Source organism: Bos javanicus, chromosome 5 (genome assembly GCF_032452875.1).
Source record: "Bos javanicus breed banteng chromosome 5, ARS-OSU_banteng_1.0, whole genome shotgun sequence".
Lineage (NCBI taxonomy): Eukaryota > Metazoa > Chordata > Mammalia > Artiodactyla > Bovidae > Bos > Bos javanicus.
This window is the reverse complement of record NC_083872.1, coordinates 117,072,789-117,086,227: the sequence shown is the minus strand read 5'-3', so window position 1 is coordinate 117,086,227 and position 13,439 is coordinate 117,072,789. Positions and strand designations below refer to the sequence as shown.

General features: G+C 49.1%; 1 protein-coding gene across 1 annotated transcript; it reads left to right on the top strand.

Moving 5' to 3' along the window:
• The first annotated feature begins 2,600 nt into the window (after nt 1–2,600).
• Nucleotides 2,601–11,308, top strand: LOC133248536 (polycystin family receptor for egg jelly-like). The gene has a single exon (XM_061418862.1). It carries the CDS (start codon nt 3,381–3,383, stop codon nt 10,341–10,343), a length of 6,963 nt encoding a protein of 2,320 aa, XP_061274846.1. The 5' UTR covers nt 2,601–3,380; the 3' UTR covers nt 10,344–11,308.
• The last annotated feature ends 2,131 nt before the right edge of the window (nt 11,309–13,439 follow it).

Here is a 13,439-nt window from a genome sequence, read left to right as displayed (position 1 = left end):
TCAGACAACCATTTTTCCTTTTTGCATTTCTTTTTCTTGGGGATGGTCTTGACCACTGCCTCCTGTATAATGTCATGAACCTCCATCCATAGTTCTCTATGGACTTTATCTATCAGATCTAATCCCTTGAATCTATTTGTCACTTCCACTGTATAATCATAAGGAATTTGATTTAGGTCATATCGGAATGGTCTAGTGGTTTTCCCCATTTTCTTCAATTTAAGTTTGAATTTGGCAATAAGGAGTTCATGATATGAGTCATGAACAGCTCCTGTCTTGTTTCTGTTGACTGTATAGAACTTCTCCATCTTTGGCTGCAAAGAATATAATCAGTCTGATTTCAGTGTTGAGCATCTGGTGATGTCCATGTGGAGATGGCTCCTGTGTTGTTGGAAGAGTGTGTTTGCTACGACTAGTGCATTCTCTTGGCAAAACTCTGTTAGCCTTTGCCCTGCTTCATTTTGTACTCCAAGGCCAAACTTGCCTTTGGCCTTGTATAGGGACATACATATTGATAATTACCTTAAATGTAAATGGATTAAACGCATCAACCAAAAGACATAGAGTGGCTGTGGATGAAAACATGTTCCTGTATGTACTTCCACATACCACATCACTCTGCTTGACCCACCCACGAACTGTATCTAATTATTTTATATTGTTAACTTAATAATGTTCCCATTATGGGTTGCAATTATAATTACCTTTTTTTTTTTTTTGGTCTGGCTATTGATTTTGAAAACTGATAAACATCTTTTACAGTTGTGATTATATAGCTACTGCTCACCAAATACCATTATATGATAATTGCTCAAGAGAAAAATAATAGAACTCTATATCACCAAATTAAGGATCTAATAGAAAAACTCGTCATCATTTTTAAAAATTCAGATGCATATCAGAATTATCTTGACATTTTTTGAAAAATGCAAATGGTCAGGTATTGGCTTTTTTCCCCAGAGCTCCAGATATGTTTCTAACGAGCAGTCATGTTTAAAAACAACTACAGTATATGATGATCCTTTACTTTTATCTAGTTGCTTCACTTTTTTAATTTCATATTTAGTGCTTTTATCTCATTTAGTTTATGTTCTTCATTTTTTTCATCTCTGTTTTTTCTTTTGATGTTTTTTCTCAAGCCTTTATCTAGTAGAAAAGCTTTCGTATACATATATACATATATATATATATATATATATATAAAATTATGTATGAGGAAAGCCTAGCACTGAAGAATTGATGCTTTTGAACTGTAGTGTTGGAGAAGACTCTTGAGAGTCCCTTGGACTGCAAGGAGATCCACCCAGTCCATCCTAAAGGAGATCAGTCCTGGGTGTTCATTGGAAGGAATGATGCTGAAGCTGAAACTCCAGTACTTTGGCCACCTCATGCGAAGAGTTGACTCACTGGAAAAGACTCTGATGCTGGGAGGGATTGGGGGCAGGAGGAGAAGGGGACAGAGGATGAGATGACTGGATGGCATCACCAACTCGATGCACATGAGTTTGGGTGAACTCTGGGAGTTGGTGATAGACAGGGAGGCCTGGCGTGCTGCAATTCATGGGGTCGCAAAGAGTCGGACATGACTGAGCGACTGAACTGAACTTAACATATATTTTGGAAAACTCACAAGTTTTGAATGAGATAGTTTTTGCCTAATAAATAGATTTGCCTAATAAAAAAATTATCACATTTTGATTTCACTTGTTTGACTTAGCATGAATAGAATGCTAGATTTCGAATTAAAAATAGATAAGCAACAAGCAACAAAGGTTTACTGTATAGCATAGGGAACTTCAGTCAATATCCTGTAATAAACTATGGAAAATACTTTCCAAACCAATATTTCATGTGTGTACACCCGGTCGTGCTGCTGTGCACCTGAAGCACCGTGACCCACTGTGCTTTGACGAAGTGCATCCACCGAAATAACAACAGTGATGACATGAAACGCCGGGAGTGATTCCACCAGGTGAACGGTGTTTGCTTGTTGTCACCCACTGCCTAAGTCCTGACTATTCTTTGCCACCCCACAGACGCACCTCACCAGGCTCCTCCGTCCTACACTGTCTACCAGAGTTTGTTCAGATTCATACACACTGAGTCAGTGATGCAGTCTCACCATCTCATCCTCTGCCCTCCCTTCTCTTGCCTTCGATCTTTCCCAGCATCGGGGTCTTCTCCAATGAGCTGGCTCTTCTCATCAGGTGACCAAGTATTGGAGATACAGCACTAGTCCATCCAAAGAATGTGCAGGGTCGATGGTCTAAAAAACTCAGTTAAAAGGCAGAGATTGAATGAGTAGATAAAAGAGTAAAACTCTATTAAATGTGGCCTGTAAAACACTACTTATAAACATAAAGACGTAAATAAGTTGAAAGTAAATGAATGAAGAAAACAAATGCCACACAGACAATATGCACGAGAAGCGAGTGTGAGCATTTTATTTTACATGAGTCCCCCCGCCCTGATTTATTGAGATATAATTGACATATAATGTGGCTTTTTAACAAGCAAAGGAGAAATTCAAATCAAAGACTGTCACAAAAAAAACCACATCATAATGATAATAGGAAGAGATGGTTGGATGTCATCACTGACTATGGACATGAATTTCAGTAAGCTCCTAGAGTTGGTGATGGAAACGGAAGCCTGGCATGCTGCAGTCCATGGGATCACAAACAGTCAGACATGACTGACTGAACTGAACTGAATGATAATAGAGACAATTCGGCAAAAGACATAACCACAATTGTGTATCTACCTAATAATTGGCGCTCCAAAATACAGGAAGCAAAAGTTAACAGAAGTAGAGAATTAAATAGAAAATTCCACGGTTACAGTAGGAGAGATTATCATCTTCTCTCAGCAACTGCTAGAACTAGAAAAAAACTGCAGGAAAGATATAGATCTAAGGAACAGCACCACCCTTCTTGACTTGACTCCCAAACAGAGGACAGTAGAATACACATTCTTTTCAAGTGACATGGAACACACAGATGGACGCAAGACAGACCACACGGTAGATTTACACAAGTCTCAACTCGTTCAAAAAGGTAAAGGATCGCACAGAATAGTCTGTGACCATAACAACACTGAATTACAAATCAATAACTGTGAGGATTTTTACAGAAACTCTAAGAATCTGTAAGTGAAAGTGTAACTTGAATTGACAGGTCAGAGCCAAAGAGGGGAGATTAAACGACTGATTTCCTGGGCCGCAGGAACCCCACTGACCACGCTGACCCCAGGCCACCGAGGCCCCCGAACCCCACGCCCGCCGTGACCCCGGCCCGCGCCCCGGCCGCCCCGCGCCCGACGCGCCGTGTCCGTTGGCCCTCCGCCCTGCGCCTCCGACGCAGCTCGCACCGGGCGCTGCCATGGGGCCCGGGCCGGCTCTCCTGCTCCTGGGCCTGGGCCTGGGCCTGGGCTGTGGGCCCGGCCGCCCGCCTCCGCCCCCGGCTCCCGCGCAGGCGCCTGGCTCGCCGTCCCGAGACCGCCCCATCCCGACGCCCGCCGCGGCCCGAAGTGCCGCGTCCGAGACCCGGGCCCTCGTCCAGGCGCGGCGGCCGGAGGCCGCGCTCCGCTCGGTCAGGGCCTCCCGGGACCCCGGGGAGCGGGGCGCAGGCTTTGGCGGCCTTGGGGCCGGCCGCGCCCGCGTCAGCCTCCGGGCCCGCGCGGCCCCGGGCGGCGGCATCTTCCTGAGCGGCCGCCGCGGCCTCTGCCTGCCGGCCGGGCGGCCCCCGAGCCTCGTGCCGCGCTGCCTCCGCGCGCACGTCCAGCTGCGCGCCCGCCGCGCCCCCGCCGCCGCGCCCGCGCCGGTGGACCTGCAGCTGTCCGCGCCCGGCGGCCGGCTCTCCCTGCGCTGGCTGTCCCGCCTGCCGCGCTCGCTCGGGCCTCTGGAGTGGACCTTCCGCCTCGGGCTGCTCGGGCCCGCGGCCGCCGAGAGCCGCGCGTTGCCCCGTCCGGCTCTGCAGCGCGGCCGGCGGTCCTACCCGGGATTCGTGGCCCGAACCGAGTGTCCCACGGACCGGCCCACCCCGGTCGTCTTAGAAGCTGTCAGCCCGAACAGCTCAGAACCCACTGAGTCCTCCGTGTCCTATCAGGTATTGCGACCCTGGCCTTGTAAATTGGACCCCGTGAGGATAAATAGGAACGACGATAGACCGGTGCGACTGACCAGGGACATGGAAGACACCTTCAATGCAACAGTCATCCTCTTCTGTCCCATCCAGGAGTACTATTATCGGGGTTGGTATATCTATTCCGTTCCTTATGTAGGGGCCGTGCCTGACTGGACTAAACCTCTGGAAAAGCCACCGGTCAAGTTTAGTAGAGGTTTCTTCGAGGTGACTATACCCCCATATTCTTTACCTTGGGGGGTGTATCTGTTTAATTTCTCGGTGGTTGTCAGAACGCGGGATCCCCAGGTTCCAGGGAAGAACGACTCAGACCGCATCTATGTCGTCATTTTTAGACGTCCCCTGAATGCTGTTATTTCAGGGCCTTCCAACATCACAATTAATTTCACAGATGGGGTGACTCTCAATGGAAATATGTCTTCTGATCCAGAGGAAACAGACCCTCTAGAGAAAGAGAGACTTAAGTTTCTCTGGTACTGTACCACAAACCCAAGAAGGTATGGAAAAAAAATAACAGTGATAAGCAAGGAAGTTTGTCTCCCGGAGCAGGTTGATCTCAAGTGGACATGGGCTTCTGGTCCTATTCTCACACTTTCTCCAGAAACACTTCAAGGCGGCCGTGTATATTTTTTCAGACTGGTGATCCAGAAGACCAGCAGGTCAGCCTTTGCTGATGCAACGGTGCACGTGCTTCAAGGAGAGCCGGTAGCAAGCACTTCATGCATTGAAAATTGTGACCAGGTTCTGGTTTTATCAGAGAGATTCTCGTTGTCTCTGGATTGCACAGGTTGTACAGCAGGCCGAGATGTCTATCAGTGGTCCATTCTGACGTCTTCAGGTCAGGAGGTGCCATTGGACTGGACGGGCCAAACTTCAACAGGACGGAATGGTGCTTATGTGTCTATAAAAGCTTTTGCTTTCTGGAATTTCAGGGAAGATAAGTTTTGGATTTCTCTAAATGCAGCAACTTGGAGTGGAGTCACCTTGGTCTTAAGATATCCTTTCGTTATTCACCATGTCCCTATAACCATAGACTGCAAAATTGTTCCAGAAAAAGGAATTTCCTTCATTACTCAGTTTGTTGTCATTTGTACTCATTTCAAGCATAAGAACATTGTTCTTACATATAAAATAATAGTTCCTGATGTACATGGTTTTGGTGAGATCAGTTCTTTGAAAGAGAATAACTTTGGATCCATCCTGTATTTGGGAAAGAATTCCACATCGCCCCCTTCCTTTCTCCCTGTTGGTGTGTTGGACAGTCATTATGCCTTGAAAATAATTGCTCAGGCATATAATACCTCTCTGGGAGCTTTTTCTCAGGTGAACTTGTATGCCACTGTGCGGCCTCCCACTGACGTAAAGTCATCACCAACTGTGCTGGAGGAGTTATCCAACTTCACCATGGGACCAAATTCCTCCCTGTCTACTTTGCTTCAACAGCAGGATTTTCTAAATGCAAGTTATTTAATATACGTAGTAGCTTCTGTCTTGAATAGCATGAAAACTGACGCAAGTCTTCAAGCTGACAAAATTAAACTCCGAGAACACCTTTTCAATCAGACACTCATTCTTCCTATAAACACTTTGGTGAATATTAGCCAGGTGGTCATGGCTGTTACTAAATTAACAGAGAATACCTCTGAGATCAGTGCATTCTCTCAAAAACTGGCCACAGTGAGGACTTGGCAAGCAAGCCAAACCCTCCAAGATAGTCATCAGAGAGATAAGAGCATTTCTTCTGAGCAAATAGAAAGTGTGTGCACTGGAATCTTAACAACCTTGTCTAACATCCTGAAACTGCTGGTTCATTATGAAGTCTTTGAAGAGCCTTTCCACGTGGTTGAATCTCTAGCAGACACGATATTGTTTGTGAAAGTGCCAGAGAATGAGACCACTGCCTTGAGGACCTCCAACTTTAAAATGTATGTCAAGAAAACCGAAAAGTGGAATGTTACCAAGTTCTTCAGCACCCAGAAGCACTGTCAGAATTGTTTTTATCCCAGCCTAAATGTGAACAGCGTTCCTAGTCTGCCTGCCAGCGCTCCGATTTCCACGATGTTTTGTGAATTTGCAGATGACCCTTTCCCTTGGCTAAATTATGGGGAAAACATTTTGACCCAGGTGGTTGGATTCCGAATGACAGGAGTGGAGGCCACGGGTGACGTGATTGAGATCCCACCTGATGCAGTGGAAGTGTACCTCATCAGGAAAAACCTGAGCTTTGGAACTTTTAATCTCACGGTGGGACCCAGCTCAGAGCCTTATGCAGTGGATGAATCTGCGACAAAGACGACAGGGGCGTTTAGCTTTGTTGTGGACAGTACCGCAGGCAGGGACGTGTTGATCCACATCATGACAGACGTGTCCGTCTTGTTCACGGTGTCTGTGTACGCAGGCCGTGAGATCACACCCAACTCTTTTATGACCAGCTACCTGGTGCCCCATAAAATCCCTCCGATTGCCAACGAGAGTGACCTGTTTGACCCGGAGTGTGCAGTGAAGGAGGCCCGAGTGGTCTGCCTCCCCGCGGCCCTGGTGCAGGTCATAGCTCAGCGAACCGATTCCTCTGAGTGCACCATCGCTGTGGTTCTACAGGCACCTCGTTTTGTCCTAAAACCCAATAACAAGTTGGTGAGAATTTCTGTTTTCAGCAGTGAATGCTTGGACATGTTTGGGATCCAGAGCGATTGGAGAGAAGATACCTGCGCTGTGGGAGAGAAGACCACTTGGCAAAGAGTGCACTGTATCTGCAAGAACCCACGGCGGGCCAAACGGCAGCTGGATATAATCAAACAGGCCAACCTTCGCCTGCATACCCACTATTTGACAGCCAAGGTGATCGTGGTCCCTAACTCTGTGGATCTACAACTGGAGGCAGTCAAGAACGTCACCCAAAACCCTGTGACCCTCTTCACGGTACTTCTCATTATGCTGTTGTACTTGATCCTTGCGTTCTGGGCCTTGCACAGAGATGAAACGGACCAGTATCTTAGGAACCATGTGATAGTTCTCCTTGATAACGATCCTTATGATAATGTGTGTTATCTAGTCACTGTTTTTACAGGAAGCCGTTGTGGTTCTGGGACCAGGGCCAATGTCTTTATCCAACTGCATGGAACCGAAGGTAGCAGCGATGTGCACTGTTTAAGCCATCCACAATTTACGACTCTCTACCGAGGAAGCATCTGCACTTTCCTCCTAGCGACGAAAAAGGACTTGGGTGACATCCATTCCCTCCGTGTGTGGCACAACAACGAGGGCAGGTCCCCTGAATGGTATTTAAGTAGAATCAAAGTGGAGAATCTGTTCAGCAGACACATCTGGCTCTTCATGTGCCGAGAATGGCTTTCTATTGACACCTCTTTGGATCGAACCTTTCTTGTAACCCCCCCAGATAAGCCTCTCAAGAAAATGGACTTTTTCCTCATAGATTTAAGTTACAAGCTGTGGAGAAGCCACTTGTGGTTCTCTGTTTTTCCTGCTGTCATTTCTACACCATTCAATAGGTTCCAGAGGCTGTCCTGTTGCTTAGCCATGTTGTTGTCAATGCTTCTGTGTAATATTATGTTCTTCAATCTAGAGAAGGAGAATGAAGGAGAGACAGAAGAGCGGAGGTTCATCGAGTTGATGGTGATCGGACTGGAAAGTGCCTTTATTACCCTCCCCGTGCAACTAGTGATCACATGTTTGTTCATGTATTCCCAGAGGAGACCTCAGGTGACTCTAGGTGAGGTTACTCCTCGGAAACATCCTTTGAAACCGCCAGCAAGCCAGCACTGGGAAGAACGATTGGGAAACTGGCATGCCTATGAAATTGACAAGGCAAGCTCCCAGAAGCCTGTGTCTAAGAGACATGGTGTGAAACCCAAGGGTTCTGTCAACGTCACCTCTAAAAGACAGCCCCCGGCCAAGCAAGCAGAAAACCAGGGGTCTCCCATCAAAAGCAAGGTCTCCCGTACCGAAAGCAAGGTCTCCAGAACTCAAAGCAGGGTCTCTGGAAAACAACACCAGGTCTCCCACACCCAGGGAAGAAATATAAACACTAATAACCCTAATATTGAAGATAATACAGATGTTTCTGTGGAGAAGCAGCCTTCCCATCCAGGTTTGGCATCCCTCAAAGAGAAGACCAGGATTGTCCTGCCACGATGGTGTATTTGTATAGCCTGGGTGTTGGTTTTTCTCATCTGCAGTATATCTTCCTTCTTCATCATATTGTATGGACTCAGTTACAGCTACGAAAAGTCAATAGCATGGCTGTTTGCATCATTTTGTGCATTCATTTTGTCAGTCTTTCTAGTGCAAATGTCTAAAATTATATTGATCTCAGCCTGTAGAACAAGTAAGGCCAAGTACGGTAAAAACCTTTCGTGGATCGGCGACTATCGCTTCACTGAGATCAAGCTGCATAACACCTGGAAGGACCCAGAAGAAATGCGAAGGAGCCAGGCGAGTGTCATGGAGCTCCGAAACTCGAGAATGTACCAGCCTCTCACCCAGGACGAAATCACGATATTCCAAAGAAAGAAGAGGATCAAGAGAAGAGCTTTCCTGTTCCTTATTTACATCCTCACTCACTTCATCTTTCTGGCTCTCTTGCTGAGCCTAGTCGCCGTCCTACGCCCCACTGAGAGCTTTTACTATAATCAGTTTATTCGGGACCAGTTCTCTGTGGATCTGGCAGGCGTGACCAGGCTGGAAGACATCTATCAGTGGCTGAACAGGGTGCTGTTGCCTCTGCTCCACAATGACCCGAATCCCACGTTTTTCCCTGACAGCTCCTCTAAAATCCTTGGCTTGCCACTCATGAGGCAGGTGAGGGCGCAACCTGGAGAGATAATGTGTCTGCCGGCCAAGAAATTCGTGGAGGGCAGCCTCAAAGGAGAGATTCGCTGTCACCCCGAATATGGCATTGATCCAGAAGACACAAAAAACTACTCTGGGTCATGGAATAGAGTTAGTAAGCGGGACACTGACAAGACGACCAGAGGGTTTACTTATAGGCCTCCGGAGAAGAGGTGGGCGTACTCTTCCTATGGGCTGCTGCACACCTATGGCTCAGGAGGATACGCCTTCTATTTTTTTCCAGCAGAGCAGCAGTTTAATTCCACACTGAGGCTCAGCGAACTCCAGAAAAGCCACTGGCTGGATGAGAAGACGTGGTCTGTGATTGTGGAATTGACCACCTTCAATCCAGACATCAGTCTCCTCTGCAGCATCTCGGTCATCTTCGAGGTCTCTCAGTTAGGTGTTGTGAACACTAGCCTGAATGCGCACTCCTTCTTGCTCGCTGATTTCAACAGAAAAAACTCAGCCGACTCAGCAGAAAACTACTTGTACTTGGCCATCTTCACTTTCTTCCTTGCCTACACTGTTGTCGAGGTTTACGTAATCACACAAGAACGGACTGCCTACCTGCAAAGTGTATATAATTTGCTCAACTTTGCTCTAAAATGTATCTTTACCTTGTGGATCATACTCTTTTTCAGGAAGCACTTCTTGGCCATCGGTGTAGTTCGGGCTTACCGGTCGAACCCTGAGGATTTCATTCCCTTTCATGCAGTGGCTCAAGTGGATCACACCATGAGGGTGATTTTGGGTTTTCTGGTATTTCTGACGATCCTGAAGATGCTCCAGTATTCCAGGGTCTTTTACGATGTGCGTCTGGCTCAGAGGGCCATCCAGATTGCCCTTCCTGGCATCTGCCACATGGCATTGGTGGTGTCCGTGTATTTCTTTGTCTTCATGGCATTTGGGTACTTGGTGTTCGGGCAGCACGAGTGGAACTACAGTGACATGATCCATGCCACCCAGACAATGTTTTCCTACTGTGTCTCAGCTTTTGAGAACACGGAATTTTTCAATAACCGGGTTCTCGGGGTCCTCTTCCTCTCATCTTTCATGCTGGTGATGATCTGCATATTGATCAACTTATTTTGTGCTGTGATTTTGTCAGCCTATGAGGAAATGAAGCAGCCCGTGTATGAGGAGCCCTCAGAAGAAGTGGAAGCCATGACTTATCTGTGTCGGTGCCTAAGATCTGCTTTTTGCTGCCTGTGCTTCAAGCCCAGGGCGGAAGACGAGCCCAAGTTCTTCATCAACATGGTGTACGGGCAGCCAGAGAAGAACAGCCGCCGCTACCTGGGGCTGAAGACCAGAAACATTAATGGGAAGAAAATGGTTTACCTCGTCGTGTGATCCATGGCAGTGTCAAGGCCCACAGGCAGGTTCCTCCAAAGGCTCGGTTTCTGGGGTCGAGGGGCGTTTCATGGCTCAGTTGTGTTTCCCACCCGTATTCTTCACAGTGCACCCCGCGTCTGGATGTGTCTGCAGCGGAGGCCTCCAAGCTTGGAACTTGAAAGGCGGGTCAAGGGCAGCATGGCCTCTGCGGAGAGAGGAGGGCGACCATCTGTGAGTCCCGGGTTCATTTCCCTTTTTCTTAGAAGCTGCTGTCTTTGGCACCGACTGCAGTTTACAGGGTTAGAGACCTAGATTTGGGGGAGGGAGCTGAAAGGGCCCCCAACCTCATCTCAGCTTGTCAGAAGCAGCAGGTGAATGCTCCTGCTGTCCCGGTCCCCCTGTCCCCGAGGCTGGGAGGCCAGGGCTAGTGGTTGGGGGCAGAGCCCAGGTCCTCCGGCCCTGCTGGCCCTTCCCTTTGCTGATGGGGCTGCAGAGCCTCCCTGCCTCCTTACCCCCACCACACACACTCCAGCTGGGCAGGGCTGGAGGGGCCTCATGAGGGGTCCCAGGAGTGGCCCTTGTGCCTGGAAATGGAGGGATGTGGACCAGGGTGCAGCAATCTGAAGTTTCCCGTGTGCTCTTAAGGCCACTGCAAGTTATCAATGTATAATTTAGTACCATTTCTGGCCACGAGACACGACTTTTGTTAAACAAAAGGGTGTGTGTGGGTGTGCACGTGTGTGCATGTGCATGCACGTTGTGAGGTTTACACTGGAAAGCAGTAAATATTCCATGTAATGTGTTTTGCCATATATACTTCTAGGATTTGGGCTTTTGGTTATTGTTGGCCTGCTGGATTGTTTAGAATACATTGTTTAAGAAAATGGGCTAATAGCTCTTGTATTTTCACCCCAAAGCATGTTTCTTTATGTAGATGCTACTTTAAGCTTGATCAGAATTAAATCTGCGATTTCTTCCCTGAGGCCTTGTAGTGATTTCTGTGATGGGGTGGGGACAGAGATGGCACCTGCACTCCAAACACAGTGCCAGCAAGGGGGGACCACCTGCAGGTGGTGACTGCTTGTACCAGGTGTTTGTCACTCGCCTGCCACGCTGATGGTACTCAGCTGCACTGGAAGTGCCATGGCACCTCGCACCTTTGCAGGCATGGGCACGTGCACATGTAGGCGCCTTCCATCCCTTTGTCCCTGGGGTGGCGGTGATCTTCCTTGCCAGCTTAGACAATGAAGAGGCTTTCTGCCTTGCCCCAAGCCACCCAAACTGTTATGGTCAGAAGCTCAGTTCTGGCTTTTCTAATCCCTGGTGGAATTCACGGGTGTGGCTAGGTTCTGGTCCACTGGTTCTTAGTGAAGTGCATGTTCCAGGAGTCCTGTTCTTATTGTTGTTCAGTCGATCAGTTGCCTCTGATGCTTTGCACCCCCATGGACTGCAGCACACCACGCTTCCCTGTCCTTTACCATCTCCCAGAGCTTGTTCAAACTCACGTCATTGACTTGGTGATGCCATCCAACCATCTCATCCTCTGTCGTCCCCTTCTCCTGGCATCAATCTTTCCCAGCATCGGGATCTTTGCTAATAGAGTCAGCTCTTCGGATCACGTAGTCAAAGTACTGAGCTTCAGCTTCAGCAACAGTCCTTCCAATGAAAATTCAGGACTGAGTTCCTTTAGGATGGACTGGTTTGATCTCCTTGCAGTCCAACAGTCTTCTCTAACACCACAGTTCAAAAGCATCAATTTTTGGCACTCAACCTTCTTTATGGTCCAACTCTCACATCCATACATGATGACTGGAAAAACCATAGCTTTGACTAGATGGACCTTTATCAGCAAAGTCTCTGCTTTTAAATATGCTATCTAGGTTTTTCATAGCTTTTCTTCCAAGGAGTAAGCATCTTTTACTTTCATGGCTGCAGTCAACATCTGCAGTAATTATGGAGGCCAAGAAAATAAAGTCTGTCACTGTTTCCATTGTTTCCCCATCTACTGCCATAAATGATGCTCCACTTCATGTTCCTGGGTAGCACCTCTCATTATCTCCTGACTTCAATCCTTAATTTTCTATGACTATAGCCTTGCCCAGAAACTGTCTGTAGTGGACTGGTACTGGAGTCAGCATGTGGGCGCCCGCAGGAGAACAAGTCTGAAGGGAGGGAAGGGGGCCCCCCCACATCACCCCTTCCTGCTCCTGCGGTTGTGACCCTTTACCCTTTGGTCGCCCTCTGACTTTCTGAACCATCCTGCCACCCACAGGTGCCCACACAGGTGGCACCCAGCAGGAGGGCCCAATGCCAAGGTGTCCAGGGGACCTTCCTGCAGCCGGCCCCCTGGGAGGTGACGCGTGGTCCCCCAGCACAGAGCCAAGAGTACCATGAAGTCCCCTGTGTCCCCCGCTCAAAGCCCTGACTCGGGACTGCATCACAGACCCTGTCACCTCCTGTCAAGTCCCGCCTCTATTTGTGAGCCCGGAGGTCTGCAGAGACCCATGTGCCCTGTGGCCCCAGGAAGGCACCACTGCCCCCTGTGGAGGGGGAGGGTGCTGGGAGCCCTTCAAGGCAACGTCTGGGGGACGAGCCCTGCTGGGAGCTGGGGAGCATGTCTGTCCAGGCAGCATGGATGGTGCTCAGGCAGCCTGGGGGAGCTTGGCACTGCCTTCTGTGGGCTGGGCGGTCTTGGCCTCCCAAAGCCCGGCTGCTCTCCTCTGAGTGATGAAGGGCTCAGTGCCTCATGGCATTGCATCCAGCAGATGGACCAGGCATGTCCAAGTGAGGGCCAGCCCTGAGCCAGGCCCAGGAGCGGCTGTCACTCCCGGGTACATGGTGGTCCCACCCCGGGCCTCAGTCTCTACTCCTGGGAGGGGAGGCGCTGGAGGAGGGGCCTCTGAGTCAGAGAAGCAGAGGCCCTGGGGCCTGCAAGCCAGGGCGTCCAGGGTGCCGCCAGGGTAGCGGCCAGCCAGTGTACCCCAGCACAGAGGGAGGGGCCAGGCCTGCGGGAAGCACTTAGCATCCCGCCCAGCTCTGTGCCCTTGGCTGTGGCTCCCTCTGGTGGAGGTGGTACACAAGAGAAGGCCTGGCCAGCAGGCCCCAATGCCAGGT